The sequence below is a fragment of the Lepisma saccharinum genome, chromosome 1 (genome assembly GCF_977018435.1).
Source record: "Lepisma saccharinum chromosome 1, izLepSacc3.1, whole genome shotgun sequence".
Taxonomy (NCBI): Eukaryota; Metazoa; Arthropoda; class Insecta; order Zygentoma; family Lepismatidae; genus Lepisma; species Lepisma saccharinum.
Genome location: NC_139229.1, coordinates 30,976,563 through 30,989,615, shown reverse-complemented (window position 1 = coordinate 30,989,615; position 13,053 = coordinate 30,976,563). Strand labels below are relative to the sequence as shown.

The following is a 13,053-nucleotide window of genomic DNA, read 5'->3' as shown; positions in this document are numbered from 1 at the left end:
CTAAATAATGGTCACTGGCACAGTCGGCACCTCTATGCGTACGAACGTCAATTATACTAGTATGCCTTCTCTTATCAATGAGAATATGATCTATCTGATTATGAGTTTTACCATCTGGAGAAGACCAGGTATATTTATGGATATCTTTATGTTTAAAAGTGGTACTTTTCACAATTAAATTCTTTGAGGTTGCAAAAGTAATCAGTCTTATACCATTATCATTACTTAATTCATGAAGACTTTCTTTACCAATCGTGGGTTTAAATGTCTCTTCTTTGCCAATCTGTGCATTACAGTCACCTAACAGAATTTTCATATCATACTGAGAAAATTTATCAAAGACCTGTTCTAACTCTGTATAAAAACCATCTTTAGTATTATCATCTTTATCTTCCGTTGGTGCATGTATGTTTATTAAAATAATTTTACACCACCTACCCTGTAAAACTGCATATGATATCCTATCATTAATAAATTCTACTGTTTTAAGAGCCGAGAATTCTATTATTTATGAAAAAGCCTGTTCCAAAATTATGATTTTCAGTACCACCATAGAAAAAAGTATAATTTTTAGTTTTACAATTCCCTTCTCCTGGCCACCTAACTTCCTGGACAGCTACTACATCTAATAGTAGTACTAACGTACAAGTGATATTAAACAAATTAATTTATGAATTTGACATATTAATGAATTTCCACCAATACACTTGGAATAGATATATTCTGGTTCTTGTCAATAAATAAGATTGTTCTCATGGTCTCACTATTTCAATAATCACTAATTCATCCATTCTTTCAGGCGAGGATATGATTAAACAAATTAAAATGGAACAGAAGAAAATTCCTTTCTATACAAAAAAAATAGTAATTGTACACTTCTGTTCACATCAATTGGTACATACTTCAACTGTTCGACCCTATAAAGAGTGACACTTTATGTGAACAGGAGTGTACAACTAACTTCGAAGTTAGTTACTAGTTCGGTGGAAAAATAAATGAATTTCAGGTACTAATTTCATAAAGTAAGTAGTTTACAGTTAATGTTACTCGAAAATGTTACTGTTACTTCCAAAGACAGCTGCAGAACAAACCAGTATAATTCGTGATGAACTGTGAAACAGGACTTTGGACATTGTGCGGAGGCAACATGTGTAAAATTGGACTTAAGTATTTTGAAACGAACAAATAATCACTCTGCTGCTCGTTTACCTTTATTCCCGATTTTCAAATAAAGGCCTCCCCAATGGTGTAGTGGTAAAGTCGTCGCCTTGTAGCTACTCAAGAGGTTCGATACATAGTGGAGGCGCATTGCACAGTGGTTCGGATCCCACTTTAAACGGTAGGTCCAGTCCTGATAACACCCCCACCCCCATCCCTTCGAAAATACTGGGTATGCCAGTAGAGCAACCGCACGACATGCCAGAGACCCTGGTTCGGGTCCTGGCAGAACCTGAAAATTCCGCTAAAATATCTACATATCCAACATCTTCTTGCTTTCTCTTCTCGACATTCATATAATTTTCGGCTGTCCCATTGTAGTGGTTAAGTTTTTGAGTGTGGGTCGAACCCAGTTGGCTTAAATAAAAGTCATTTTTATCCCATGAAAGTCTCGGACTGCAAACACGAAATTTGGCCCGGGCACAAATAAAATCACAGTTGCTCTGTGAAACTTATTTATGTCTTAATAAACCGCCCCAATATCCGGAACTCCTGAAATATTCACTTTAGACCTTCGATTACTTCGGCTCATGCCCCGAACTAGCACTACACTGAGACTCCTAGAGTTCCACAGACGTCAATATTTTCAACTTTGGACACGAACTAGAAGTAGACTTCGGTAGTTTACGGGAAATTGTCTCACTAGTCCTCTTCATTTTCGAATTACTAACAGATTCTGTTGTACTGATCAATCGGGAAATTGAAGCCGGGTATTTACGTCTTCATTATATTCTAGAATGTTCCGCAGGTAAAACGTATCGTTAATATTACCAGTGATTCGACTCCACCTCTTTCCCGCTTTTCAAAGAATAAATAATACAAAGAATCGTCTTACTCGTGGCACGCTTTGTTGTGCAGCTTCGAAGTGATGATAAATCTTTACACAATGATCGCGCTCGCTGGGACAACAACAATGAAAACGCAAGAAAAGTTTACGTGCAATATTGTCAATAAAAGGGTTATAAAACATTCTCCTTCTTGCCTCGATAATTACTCTCCTTAAATTATCGTCACATTATAAAGAAGCCAAAAAACGTCCTGAGGGGGCTCGGCCTCTTGATCCCCAACTTGGATACGTGCTATGATCAATAATATGGTTATGGAACATTCTCTACCTTGCCCCGATAATTATTTCTCTCCTTAAATTATCGTCGCATCTTTCAAGAAACCAAAAACCTAATTTTATGTAGTGTAAACTGAAAGATTTCCCTTGGAAGGGGCTCGACCCCCCCCCCCCCCGATCCCCATCTTGGATACATGGTATTATCAATAACAGGGTTATAGAACATTTTCTGTCTTGAATATATAATTATTACTCTCCTTAAATTATCGTCACATTATTCAAGAAGCCAAAAACCTACTTTATCTAGTGTAAACTGAAACATTTCCTGGGGGATCGACTCCCCTTATCCCCACATTGGACACGTGCTATTATCAATTACATGGTTGTAGAAAAATTTACCTTGCCTCGATAATTATTTCTCTTCTTAAATTTTCGTCACATTATTTTATTTCACACACACACAGAAACCAAAAAGCCTCATTTTATCTAGTGTAAACCGAAAACTTTCGGAGGGCTCTAGCCCCCTGAGCCCCCCTTGGATACGTGCCTAAGTGAACGCAGCATTTGCTTCAAACTTATTCACAAAATTTTTCAATTATTTCAATTACTGTCCTCACTTGGTCAGTTTCGTGTTTGAATTAACTACACTTATTATTGTATTTTCTTCTCTGCGTTCTGAATATTAAAATAAATACTGAACATAAAGCAACGAATTTTATATTAATATTTAACTACACTCATTATTGCATTTTCTTCTCTGCGTTCTAATTATTAAAACAAATACTTAATATAAAACAACGGATTTTATTTTAATATTTCGACTATTACTACCCTCCACTGATGATATATTGCTTATTTCTGTAAGAAGAACATATAACTAAAAATTTCATGATTTATCAATTTCCCTGATTTACTACTTTTTTTTAATTCACTAACTCACCTCTAACGAATATGGCGTCATCTCACATCGAGTACCCTAATCGACCTACCTGTATGTTAGAGGTCTGCACGGGCTCGGGCCATCAATAACCAGAACTTCTCGGGCTCGGGTCGGGCCCGGCCCTCGTGGCTATTTTGTTAGCGAATATTGTCATCGAAAAATAATTTTTAATTATTGAAATTATGGTTTACTTCGAGAATGAGAATACATTTTTTTATAACAGCTAGTTAACGAAGTACAACAGTGCCCATTTTTTTTTCAAATGCTGAATTGGAAAGTAATTTTAATTATGTTTTCGGGCTCGGGCCGGGCTCATGTTTACTTATTATCGGACTCGGGTCGGGTTCGGGTTTGTTTTCCTCGGGCCGGGCCGGACTCGGGCCTTACAATTTAGGCCCGTGCAGACCTCTACTGTATGTATGTACCTTGGTTATATTTACGCGGAGATCTGGCAACATGGCTCTCGGTTGCCATGACAAACGGTGCTGCCATCTGTTATCGAAAAATTACCACAAAATTGCCTTTAGTACGGCCTTAACCCGGTTTCTGATTAAATAACATAGCCAGCTATTGGACACACTTAGTACTGTCCTCTGACATGACCAATGTTGCCAGTACATCTCGTAATTTCGAAAAAAAACATTCTTTATGAATATGTTATTAATATAATTAATCCCATATAACCTTCTGTAATGCATAAAATGCGTAAAAATTTGTCGTTTTTATCAGTTCAATAAATACCCACACACACACACCATCGATACAAATCGAAAATTTTCGCAACTTACTCCACAGTTTTACCAATATTTTACTTAACTTCGTGCAAACACTTTCTTACACCTTCGTTACTTTTTCCGCATGATGAACGCTCATGTAGAGCATGATTTTCTTGTTTAATGTTTCTATAATATTCACATAAAGTTAACACCCAGGGTAAGTTTAATGTGTCCATCGCTTTTTATACAAAAGTTGTGTAAGTTCAAGGTCTCGGTTGCGTAACTTTTCAGACACCCTGTACAATGAATATAATAACTTGTGCAATGAAATGTAAGTACAGTAAAACCTCGTTAATCCGGACCCCGATAAGCCGGACTTCGCTTAATCCGGACAGGCAAAAGGCCAAAAGAAAAAAAAAAGCAGAATGCAAGGTTTTAAATATGGGTAGAAGTCGAAGAGAACTTCCCAAAGCAAAGGCAGTCAACCACTGATGGAATTCTCTTTCCCGCAGACTTTGTACTGTACTTACTGTATAGTATATTTAGGCCTATGCCCTTTAAATACACCATAATAAACGTGTTTTATTGCTATAAACGGAGTTGTAATGCACTTTCTACTGTTCTTTTAGGTTATTTCAGTTAATTCGGACTTTCGTTAAACCAGTCAACTTATCCCCCCATTAGTCTGGATTAACGAGGCTTTACTGTAATAGGTCTGGTGAGAGGCACATGCAGCTGCTAACACATCGCGAAATATGGGTTGCTAATCCCTAAACCTGGCATCTTAACCTAACAACGTAGGCATTATTCGAATTCTAACTGCGAAAGTAATGATGTAAGTTGGTTAAGAGGGTTAACTCTTGTGCTATCAGAATATCTGAGAAACCGATTTTCGCTCAGTGTTAGCAAGTGGGTGTGCCCCGCACCAAAACCCCTTCTGATACAACTATGCTGAATATGACCGGAAATGGTTCAACTATGCTCAGCCGCATAGAAATTATCAAAGATGCATACATGTGTCCTAACAAAGCACATTAATTGAATTAGTATTTTCATAACATGAATTTAATTGACAAGAAGTCATCCATTGCAAGAAAGAATTGAATGTAAATAAAAGCACGTGACCTATGAGAAATAATTCATTTTCTATGTGATTCTTCTGGTGGTATTTTGCCCATGAGTATATTGGTCGCAGATGTACAGCTCATAATGTAACGTCCTACAACTTCAATATAGCACGTGGCTCTTATCACGTGCCGAATCAGTTTCGCCGAATCCCCTTTCGCCAAATAGCCCAGAGGCGCATTATATCGGATTTACAACCTGAGTAAAATTTTCGGCGAAAGGGGAATTCCCGTTTCGCCTAATCTCCTTTCGCCGAATATTTTGAAGGGAGGAGATTTTCCCTCCGCTGGGAAATTTCAGCTGTTCGCGACCAAAGTACACTTCATTATTTTAAACAAACAGGAAATTTATTTAGGAAGATAAATGGCGAACGAAATACTATTTATAGTACTTCCGGATCTGAAGAAAGCATGATGGACTGAAGTGGATGAAACTGATAGAGATGCTGAATAAGATCGGTGCAGGTACGGAAGAGTGGAGATTCATCATATTAAGCAATCTGTCTCATGAATAGACCTTGAATTTTAGGTTTTTAACCTATTTTTTTCCTTTCCAGGTATGTAAGAAATAATAAGTTATGTCAGCGTTTCGTTAAAAAACGCAACAACTGGTGAAGTTTTATAGTACCTAAAAAAACCTACTTTGCTTGTTAGAACCTATTTAAGGTTTATGCGCCTAAATCAAGCCTTTTCTTAGGTTTTTATATATTTTTAAACGTTTTACAGAATTTTTATGTCACACAGAGACATTTGCTTTGTTTGGTCACGAAAAATTTCAATGACAGACGTGTCGATTTCCCTTCCTCCAAGTCCAATATTTTTCAAAGCTCTAAACAAAACAAAATGTCTGGTGTCACTGTTACCTGTCCAACCAAAGTGGTCTGATCTGTCTGGTCTTGCTCACTTTCGCGTCACTTCGGTGCTTTGTGGCATTCACGCCTGCAAACTAACATTTCAGCATTGAAGTTTGCACCAATGACTATGTTTTTGTTGAAAGATTATTTTCAGCATATAAGATGATCCTCACAAAGTTGCGGAGTTTGACTGTGGATAACATGAAAAATATTTTTGCCTAACTATACGGCGAAGAGTGGATTTTAATAGCAAATTTCCAATGATAAGTTCTGCCATTACCGTAGGATTAGGCAACACACATAACATTTAAGGATATAGGTGTCCCATTTTCATTGCCGGTGACTATACCTAATCAGCATTTTTCAGGAATTTTGAACTATTTTAATTTTTTTAACTTCAAGATTTTTCGAACCTATTTTAGGATTTTTAGAGCCTATTTCAGGATTTTTAAAGCCTATTTTAGGATTTTTAGAGCCTATTTTAGGGTTCTTAGAGCCTATTTTAGGATTTTTAGAGCCTATTTTAGGGTTCTTAGAGCCTATTTTAGGATTTTTAGAGCCTATTTTAGGATTCTTAGAGCCTATTTTAGGATTTTTAGAGCCTATTTTAGGATTCTTAGAGCCTATTTTAGGATTTATAGAGCCTATTTTAGGATTCTTAGAGCCTATTTTAGGATTTTTAGAGCCTATTTTAGGAACCTAAAACCACACTTTTTAGAACCTAAAAATCCGAGGTCTACTCATTAAACGCTGAATTAAACTGAGAGTAGGAAAAGAAATAGAACAGGGAAGTGAAATTCGGAGAGAAGCACGGCAAGGATGCTGACATCATTAAACATCTACTTAGAAGAATTGAAGACTAAAATTGGTAAACACTGTAAGTGCCACAATAATTCAAACACCGTTTTCCACGTTAAGCTGTGACATGTACCATGCTTTATAATGTGGTAAACGTGAAATGTGGCTGGTAGCCTTCTAAGTAGTTCAAAGGGCGTGTAAAGAGGTCACTAGTGTGAACGTTCTTACGGGCGATGTACTGAACGATGCGATTTCCCAACACTTTCGCTTTTGGCACTTACAACGTTTACCACTTTTAGTCCTCAATTAGTAAAGAACTGTTTCCATAATAGGGAGTGGTAATAATGGGAGGAAGACGAACACAATGCATAAGATTTGCGGACAACATGACTTTGTTAGCAAAATACGAGAGGACGGTGAAAACTTAAGTGCCCACTGTAAGCATTCGGGATGAAAATAAATGTGAACGAAACAAAGGCTATGGTTATTGGACGAAACCTAGGAAAATTAACTTCGAGGCCAAAGTATAGGCGAGGCCAAAGTGTGGAGGCACATAGTGGTTCGGATCCCACTTTAAAACTGTAGGTCCAATCTCGATTAGCCTTACTGTGCATAAAGTGGACTTACAACACCAAATCAATCCAATCCAATGTGAACAGAAATATACACTGAGTTTCTGACTTCCATGAAATTATATTTCACACAAATCCCTGATATTTGCCCCATTCAAAACATTCGGCGAAATGGAAATTCTCGAAATGGAAATATTTGTCTCTGGGACATTCGGCGAAACGGGAGTAAACCACGTGCACTATATTCCTACGCGCAGGATTCCTACGCTGCTGTCATTCTCCTAACAACCAATAGGATATCCCAGAAGCCACGTTAATTGTGGACAAAAATAGTTATCACATACTTAGGATTATTTCATTATGTAACGAATGCGAATTCAGTGTATGGTAGTAAGTGAATATACGTATATGCGATAAATATGAAACTTCAAGAATCACATGTCAACATTCATGATAACGGCGCTTGAAAGTATCACCAAGCAAGGCAAGCAAGTCCTGGCAGTATGAAGAAATCGTGGCTTATCTCCTTCCTCCTAAGCAACAAGCTTTATTCTGTTTATCCTTTTGTCAACTATGCCAAGAAACAAACTAGACATTGTTGCTTTCATCGATGGCGCCTCGGTAAATGTTTATCGCGATAACAGACACGAAAGCTCATCAGCACCAACTTGACTGAACGGAACCAGTACGCTTAAAAAGAAATATGTAAACAAAGAATGCACACTAAAGTCAAAATACATCAAATCAAGGTTGATGCATCAACTGACACATTTATACGTGTAATTTTGGTTTCTTTGAAATTATCGTGTCTGAACTTTGTAAATGATGCAGTGTTAATGCATCAAGCAAAGTACCCCTTGATGCACTTTCTGTGCATTTTGATGCACCAAAAAATGCACCTTTAACCAGACATTTTTGTAAGGGAGACCATTGATAAAATTTGGACAGCAGACATAATAACAGTAATAAAAAATAATATACCTAATCATAGTTATTATGATTAATTATTGAATGATATTATTATAAATTGACAAATATTCTAAATATATTTTTATTGTTATTATTGTATATCCTTGGAAAGACTCATAGCTCAACTGGCTTTCATTATTTTTTGTACAAGTCTGTAAAAATATAAGGCATCAATACGTTCAAAGAGGTCTTCGAAAGTCTACAATTGGGTGGCTTGAAGATGTTTTAAGCCGATCTCTTTTCCGGGTTGATTAGCATAGCGCGCTACGACGCCAGGATTACCAGGTTCGAACCCAGCCTGGGTGCGGGTGTTCTTTGTAAAGTCTCTTCATCAATTTCATCATATCATCACTCATCCTAATCTTCGCGATTAGCCAAAAGTGGTAGAAAAGCAAAGTAAAATCTGAAAATGTGGTTACATAACATGCTCCTTTTCACGTGTTTGCCTCTAGCCAGATGTGCAACATATTTTATTTCAAAATCGTTTACCTATGAAATAATTGCCAAGTCAACTTTAGTAACAAATACAGTGCATATAAAAGTTGGTAACATTTCTACAAGTTTACACGGGACATCTGGGGGTCCTCGAACCACAGGTAAAAAACCGCTGGTCTAGTTTCCAACAACTCACAACTAGGGATGTGCGATATCGGAAATTTGATATCGCGATATATCGTCAAGATAATATCGTATTTTATCATTTTTTGTTGTTGTTGTTGTTTTTACGAAGAGCTGGTCTCTTCCACCGCGTGTGAGGAAGCTTTTATATTTTTCTGACCTTTTAATGTGTTGTTTTTATCTGTGCAGGTCTTTTTACAATGTTGCAATTTTAATTTTTCCCAAGAGGCTCTTTACACCCCTTGTTTTAATCTCTTAAGTCATAATTTAGGTAAGGGGATATTTCCCCGAATATATTGAAGGGTGCAGAATGGCCTGAAATTTTAATTCATTCATTCAATATCGTCACAGACCATATATATCGAACAAATATCGTGACGATATATCGCAAAGATATCTTGACGATATATCGCCAAAATATCGTGACGATGTATGGTCTAGTTGATATCGCCTGGACGATATTTCTTCAATATCACGATAAGATATCGTCTGGACGATATATCACCCAACACTAGTCACAACTAGTATCGAACCAGGGACCCACTGATTACAAGGGGACCGAGTAACTGTTATCGCGTCACCCAATGTTTACGCCGTACGATACGTTGAACTCCCGTGCGATAATGAAGACTTCACATAACGCTGGACAGGCGACACCAGGTCGGCATCGCAGCTTTGACGAGCTGACCGGGGCTTTGGCCCCGGCATGCAATGAAAGAACTTGTTAATATCCCCATTCCTGACTTAAACCGTCGTGGATATGTGTGGGTGCTGTGTGTGTGTGAGAGAGAGAGACGGGAGAGGCATCGGTCCGTAAAGTTATCGTGTGGCGCCACAATGCCACGCGGGAGGGGAGGGGACGTCTGCGGGCGATGAAAGGTACTCGTCACCGATGACAGCGCCACAGACGTTCAACCGGCGAATTAGTTCCAGCAACTTCGCTCGTATCAGAAGCTCCGGTTGCGAAGGACAAGGGTTTTTTAATCGAGGTCTTTCTGTGACGATTTTCTGTCGTGTCGATTCCGTGTGCATTACTTCATGAGGCATTAAATGTGTAGTGGAAAGGGTTACATTGTCAATGGTGTGTAGCGGTTAAAGCTCTTGCCCTGTAATAGTGGCGTCCTGGTTTCGATTCCCGGCGGGAGCATAGCGCATTGGTTCAAAATTCAAATTTTTATTCGAAATGAGACAAGGAGGTCAGCATAGATGTAACGTCTCGTAAAACAATAATTGAATCGGTCATACGGCTGGAGCATGTAATTTGGTTTGCTAAGGTTGAATTTTCTATCTTTATCTTAAGTTGTGTAACAATTTGTGTAAAAAAGAAGTAAGTAAAGTGCTCCCTTGTGCTTTGCACCACGCTATGAAGGTGTATAGGGGGGAGTGGAGTTATGGCCCCACACTTTCTTGACCTCGGCCGAAGCTGGGGGTGATGTGATCAGCACCACGCCCTTGGCAGCCTTTACCCCCCCCCCCCAGAGTTTCCTCCAGGTACCCACTTTATACGACGCTGGGTGGGCGCCGGAGCCTCCTGAACAGGTGGGAAAAGACCCGGTTCTCCCCCCCGGCGGGGATCGAACCCGGGCCTCTCGCATGGCAGTCAGACGCCTTAACGACTGAATACTCAAATTGTGAGTTTTGTAAACCCACTCAGAAACACTATTTATATGCATATTTACATAATGTAATTTACTGCATTTAATCAATCAATGTGCTAGCTTTAAGTTTAAATCGAACAATTAAAAAATATGGACATGGAATTTTATTCAAATAGACAATTATTCGTCCAAACTATTTTGGGGGGATTATGATGAACGATTTTAGGGGCGGTCCTGAGTGATGACACCCCTGTTTAAGGAGGAGGGGAAGAAAGAAGTTACTTTCTGTGAACACGCTGTCGTAATTAAATACTTTGTGGCGATTACGATATGGTTTGAGGGCGCGTATGGAGGGGAATGCGCCATTCGCCTTGGGAGGGATGGGCACTCCTGCTTGATACGCTTTCTTTCTTCAGGTCATTTCCATCATATAGTATTCCAAACCTCCGTGTTGAAACCAGTTGGCAATGAATTTCTATCCAGTGTAGTGTGCTGCAGAGTGCGATGGAGCTTCTGAAAGCGAGTGGCTGGCTCAGGTGGATCACGGGCGTCCAACCTGCGTTCACGAAGAGTCAACTGGGACCAGTGATGTGCCGTAGACTATAAATTTACGTCTACATGCGTTGTCTACACGTAATCTACGCGTAGATTAAATTGGGTTGTAGTTTACATAGACTACGTAGACAATCTCAAGTGCATTAACATTAATTTTCAAGGGTTTGATGGAAAGAAAGTGACATTTTCAACTATATTGGTTCCTAACGAAATGAAAAGAATCCTATTTACAACAAAATTTCTCTTCTCTTCTATCATCAAAAAACAACAACAGATGGCAGTCGTGAGGCAAGAGTGGTGTTTTCCCCATAAAGCACTAGAATATTTCCTATATTAGGTTTCTTCGTAGGTGAGAAATTGTTCGAATTCGAAAGAGAGAGTGTGAAAAGTTTCCCACACACATCAGCAACTGATACGCAGTATAATTTTCTTTTAATTCCATGGCGCCCTTCGCTAAGTTATCACCTTTCGCCATGTTGTTTACATAGATTACGTAATCTACGTGTATAAAATAGTCTACGTGTAGAATGTAGACTATCATTGTTTACGCGTAGACGCACATCACTGACTGGGACCCAAGAACTCAGAGACGAATGCCTTTGAGCAGAAGGGCTACGTCACAGGCAAGAAATTTGGGCAAGGGTCGTACGGCACGTTTCACTTCGCAGAATACACACGTGCCATCACACAACAGAAAAAGCACATGGCTTGCAAAATCTACAAGGAAAAGATCCCCAAGGACTTCCTGGACAAATTCGATCGTCGGGTATTGGATATTCTGACGAAGATATAACCCGCACATAGTGGACGTGCACGCCATATTACAGCGTGGGCCGCGAGTGTTCATATTCATTCATTTCCAAGAAAACGGCGACCTGAGTGACTTCATCAGGAAGAACGGCGACGTCCCCGAGCACCAGGCTAAACTGTGGTTCAGGCAGATGGTGGCAGGTTTTGAAGTTCCTTCACGACAAGAACATCGCGCACAGGAATCTGAAATGCGAAATCATTTTGCTCTCGAGGAGGTTCAACGCTAAGCTCGCAGGTTTCGGGTCCGCCCGCTTCTGCGTCGACAATGAAGGGAGGATGGTGTTGAACCAAACGTATACTACGCCTACGCCGCTCCCGAAGTGGTCAGCAGAACACCGTACCATAAGAAACTGGCGGACGTTTGGTTGCTGGGGATCGTCCTCTTCGTCATGCTGAACGCGACCATGCCCTTCAACGACTCCAACCTCTGGAAGCTGCTCAGGGACCAGATGAACCGAAACTGGATCTTCCAGCCGCACGTCGAAGACCGCATCTCGAAGTCCGCCAAAATTTTGGTCACCCACATCATCGAGCCGGACATAACGCAGAGACTGAACCTGAAGTTGGTGGTAAGTCGCGAGTGGGTGAAATTGCATCTCCTTTCCCACAGAAGTAGTGCCTCACCTTTGATACAGGTTAAAAAGGAACAAAACACAACTCATCTCCACTTTCTTTCAAATAGCAAGAGATAAAGCTGGAGTAGTGGGAACCAAATGTCTTTATCATTCAGTTGGATTTCCGCTTCATAACTTATTTGTTACTCTTTATTTTAAGCATATGTACAAGTAAAGAATTCTCCATTTCGCCTCAAAACAGACATACTGAAGTTTTAATATCCGCAAAATAAAATTCATGTTTCATTGATCATACTGCGATTATATTTTTTGTTGACTTTTGTGGTTTGTTTACAAAACTTTTGGCGACAATCGCGTGCTCTTAAGTGATTGTTGGTTTCGCCTGATGACGTAGTGATAACGTCTTCAACTTGTAATCAAAGTGTTCCAGGATGGATACCCGGTAGGGGCACATAGTGATTCGAATCCCACTTTAAACTGCAGGCCCAGTTTCGATTAGCCTATCCGTAAATGAAGTGAACCTAAAGCAAAACTCAAACGTTGCATTGCCACTGTTTACAGTTTATTCCTCTTCTTAAATTCTCCACTCTGTGTTCTATTCAACGATATCTTTGTCATTCTTCATCCATGGGTCTTAAACTTC

General features: G+C 39.4%; 1 protein-coding gene across 1 annotated transcript in view; it reads left to right on the top strand.

Moving 5' to 3' along the window:
* The window catches only part of LOC146002564 (testis-specific serine/threonine-protein kinase 3-like), a 31,208-nt gene extending 18,681 nt beyond the window's left edge, over positions 1 to 12,527 (top strand). The window contains 4 exon segments of the mRNA XM_083140536.1: positions 11,606 to 11,814; positions 11,816 to 11,978; positions 11,980 to 12,133; positions 12,136 to 12,527. Coding sequence (XP_082996662.1) covers positions 11,606 to 11,814; positions 11,816 to 11,978; positions 11,980 to 12,133; positions 12,136 to 12,527 — 918 coding nt within the window.
* Positions 12,528 to 13,053: the final 526 nt, after the last annotated feature.